At 44.7% G+C, this 4,100-nt stretch overlaps 1 protein-coding gene across 1 annotated transcript; it reads left to right on the top strand.

Moving 5' to 3' along the window:
• Positions 1-1,272: 1,272 nt before the first annotated feature.
• On the top strand, positions 1,273-1,584 carry DFJ58DRAFT_673674 (uncharacterized protein; the record flags this gene model as incomplete). Its single annotated transcript, XM_041383073.1, has 2 exons — positions 1,273-1,327; positions 1,358-1,584. Coding segments are annotated over 2 exons (282 nt in total), but the record flags the coding sequence as incomplete, so codon positions are not given.
• Positions 1,585-4,100: the final 2,516 nt, after the last annotated feature.

The raw sequence follows: 4,100 nt of genomic DNA, 5'->3' as shown, positions 1-4,100 counted from the left end.
CGCAACTACCGATAGTGATCCCGATGTTGCGAAAGTCAAAACTTATGAGGGAACTTTAGCGACATGCACTTTAAAACAAGTCAAGCGACACACGATCAGAGAGAGTGGAATCGATTGCATCAAGACTAAGATATAGTGACTAAAGTGACTCTGACACCAGCAAAGGTCCGGGGAAGGGAAGTAAAGTACTGTATGTGCAACGGGTCATTTTATCATACTGTGTAAGGGTTCGGAAATGCGTAGGCGAGAATAGTAGCAACACTGGCAAGGGCACGATGTAGCAACAGGTAATAGAACATGCAGTGCTGCGGAACACAAGGATACATGTAATAAGACCTGCGACTGATCAGTAGCAACATTTAAGGACTAATAATGCACCAGTGGAGGTAGGTGGACATAGGCAGGACATGGGAGGACGGAATACCTAGGTGTCGGACCAGGTAGTGCGCTATGGGAGAAAAGTGGTTCCAAAACGGATAGCTTAGAAATTAAATAGCGCTGGTGACTAGCACTTTACTCTTTTCCTCTAGGCAAGGCAAAATATGCCTATGACACTCATACGCACCTAGCGCTGGTATGATTGTCACACCATGTTAATCGAGGACTGGCAAGAAGTCTTATCAAGTGTAATTGTGGTGTCATTACATTCTTACACATATTTAAATAAGACCCTCGGTTATCAAGACAACGCGCAGCAGCAACAGCAACAACAGTGGCAGCAGCTGCCTTCTCTCCAAGATCAAAGGAGAGCTTTCATTGCCTAATTTGGATATCAATCCCACGATTCCGCAATTCCCCGCAAACCAACTTCTGCCACAGCGCATGTTGCTGTGTATCCTTGATTGTCGGCACATCTTCAGACTAAAGTAGTCAAAATCCTCAACAACCAACTTAATGTTATCTACCTCCGTTAATTTATCCAAGTCCTATCGTGAGACCGAAGATCATCATCTACAGCATGTATCTATAATTGTCTCCAAGTTTCCGTGGCCTTTGGCGCCAATATATCAACACCCCAGCCCAGTCATCATTAATATTAGGGTCACCTTTCAGTGGCGTTTGAAGGGTGAGGTTTGCCAAGGAGGCGTTCATCACCAGCAATGCCTGATGCAGAGGGGTTGGTGTGGTGTAACCAATCAGTATGTGCTTATTGGTCGATGATTATGTCCACCGGGTGCCACACTCACGTCACCAATAATACTTTTGATTGCGCCTAGACGAGCACTCCATCTCACCTATGTGCTGCATGCGAGGCCTCGAAGTTGCACATGTTTGCACATTTTTTCATTCCAGTACTGGGGCGAAGTGTATCCCTGCGCTGTGATCTGTTAGTTCAAAAAAGTCGGCGACACCACAGACAAGGACACAGGAATGTGGATAGTTTGTCCAGAATATAGAGCAAACAATACCCTGGAGCATGCCGTCATTCACATTGATGCTATCTATCGTGCTGCCCATCTTATTCCTGTGTATGGCACAGAATTCCTGCCGCAGGAGCTCAAGTTTTATCATTCCTATGACGTATTTCAGACTTACTATGTCAATAAATATGCTGACCATCATGCCTTTGAGATTGCATTTTGACTTACTTTGTATATAGCTACTTGTTTGCCATTTGAATTTTAAGACTCTTCTTGATCCGTATTTTTTCTCCTTTGCATGGTTTAAATCAATTGAAGACGCTTTGGCGCCTTTGAAAATTTTCAGAAAGATCAAGGTATCACTCCTTTTATTAATTTTCACGCCTTGGCGCCAGTGTCAAGGCGGGCAAAGTGGCATAATGGCAGAAAATAGACTCGAGGTTTTACTGATGTGATCCAAAATAGTCCGGCCATATAAACCCTTATCTAATATTGGCATTTATCTAGATATTATTGTTGAGATGATCTGTCAGAGCACCCAACCTGGTGTCATTCTAATATCATGTCTGTCACTGTATATATTCCCCCTGTCATTGCACATCACTCACCTAGTTACAATTATTTTCTCTCTCTTGACTTAAGGCAGCCAGAAGCCTTCGTCGCACCTCAGTCTCTTTACCATTGACTGAGGTGGTGTACGCTCTTGTTCTTCCTGTTGATAACATCCTCATTAGCTTACCTGTAGGCTTGCACTATCTTAGGTTCGTACATTAGGAATATGGTCTCTTTACCATTGACTGAGGCTCACGCTATCTTAGCACTACCCTTTAACAATTATGAAGGAAGAAAATCCTGTCAAAGCTTACAAGTTGTGACCAGGACAAGGCAGACTTGTAGTGGACTGCAAGTGTGCTGGCATTAATACTCAAATTGGAGACATGGAGACTCTCATTAACTTTGCGGCAGCTGGCAGATGTTACAAATATACCACCTCGATGACAGGCTGGCAGGTATTTGCAATAAGACTATCAAGAATGCACATTTGGCCATTTCCATCCTATGTAGTCTGGGTATTTAAAGCTTTATAATGTGAAGTACAATAATGACACATATTGTACATATTGTAGATCAGATAAAGCATTGTATGAGTTTATCATTTTCGTGTCGGGTTACCTGATGAGAAGAGAGCTTCGTCTCCCGAGGTGCCTGTGCCCAAGGTAGTAAAGGCAAGGTGCCCAAGAGGGCTAAGGGACGAAATGAGATGGTAGGGAAGCCTGGTATCATCGAGTCCTCAGATGATGAAATGCCTGGGGATGCTGTGAAAAACACAACCTGACTAGGCACTTGTTTAAGGTACTCAGCCAGTATAGTCTAATGCTCTGCCTATGCTGCTATACTTGCAACAAAGATGCAAGAACGTTTGACCTGAGGGAAAAGCTACTAAGAACAACTTAAGATCAAAAGACCCAAAGAGCGCTAGAGCGCGGGAATAGCGCATCGCAAGATAGAGCGCAATGCGTGGAAAGAGCGGAAGTCAGGAAAGCGGACACTGAGTCAAAGGAGGGTAATGGATAGCGAGTGAGATCAGAGGTATTGATTGCAAGGGTAAGGAAAGTCAAATAGGGGCCATAGAGTGCAACTAAAGGGTGACTACTTCTAAGTAAAACCTAAGGAAGGAGATACAGTCGAAGGGAAGTAATGTCAAAGTAGTCACCATAGGCTTCTTATACTAGTAAACTATACCATCTCGGACTCGGAAGGGATAGGATATACATGTAATAAGACTGTAGCACTTTTTACAAACTCGAGGCAAGGCAAATTACATACCAATGAGGTAGGATGGACCATGGATGGATTCCGACATTTCGGGTGATTCCTAGAGCGCGAGAACAGCGCGTTGGACTAGCGCTAGGCGCGGGAACAAGCAACTAGGTAGAGCGGACATGCACTAATGCTCCTATAGACACATTGCTGGTAGTTCTGATAGCGCTATAAGCGCGGGAATAGTGTCGGATAAATCGCGGGAGCATGAATAGCGCTGTGGGAATGTGCGCACATAGTGCGGGAAAGTGCGGAATAGTGTTGGACAAGGGTTATGGCTGAGACAAGTGAAGACTGCTGATAGGGGAGTAGTGAATGATATGAGGGATAACTTTGGTCCACCTATTGGAGGTTTATGCAGGTATACATGACTAGCGCCAATATGATTGTCACAGCGCGCTTCCGAATATTCATCTTGAGATCACATGCAATAAGAAGTACACGGACAAAGTCAAGATTGACTCCATCGAGCTTGGGAAACCTGTCATGTACATTTAGAGAAGAATACAGTGCTTCAACTTTGGCCATGAGCTGATCATGGCCCCTCTGTAGGCTCTCGAGGACGTCAAGGGTATCACTGGATGCTGCATCCTTCTCTAGCGTAGTCCTTGTAGCCTGCAAGGCTTGATCAGAGGCATCCAAATCGGATTGTAGAGCAGGACAGTGTCGAGTTCTTTTCGGAGGTGAGCAGGAGCATCTGAGGACAAATTTAACATAAGTACTCGTTGTGTGCATATTGAGTGGTTACTCACGAGCGTGAATTGAGAGTTGCAATTGTTGCTGGTCAGTCCACTGAGCCTGTAGATCCTCCACAGATATTTCACAGCGGTTGATAGCATCGAGTGCCACAGAACCCTGGTCCTTGATGCCCCACTTCAGACGGTGTTTAATCCAGTCACCAAGGTCATCCTTCATCTC

The sequence above is a fragment of the Suillus subalutaceus genome, assembly GCF_016647625.1.
Source record: "Suillus subalutaceus strain FC151 chromosome Unknown DFJ58scaffold_849, whole genome shotgun sequence".
NCBI classification, from domain to species: domain Eukaryota; kingdom Fungi; phylum Basidiomycota; class Agaricomycetes; order Boletales; family Suillaceae; genus Suillus; species Suillus subalutaceus.
This window is presented reverse-complemented; position numbering and strand designations above follow the sequence as displayed.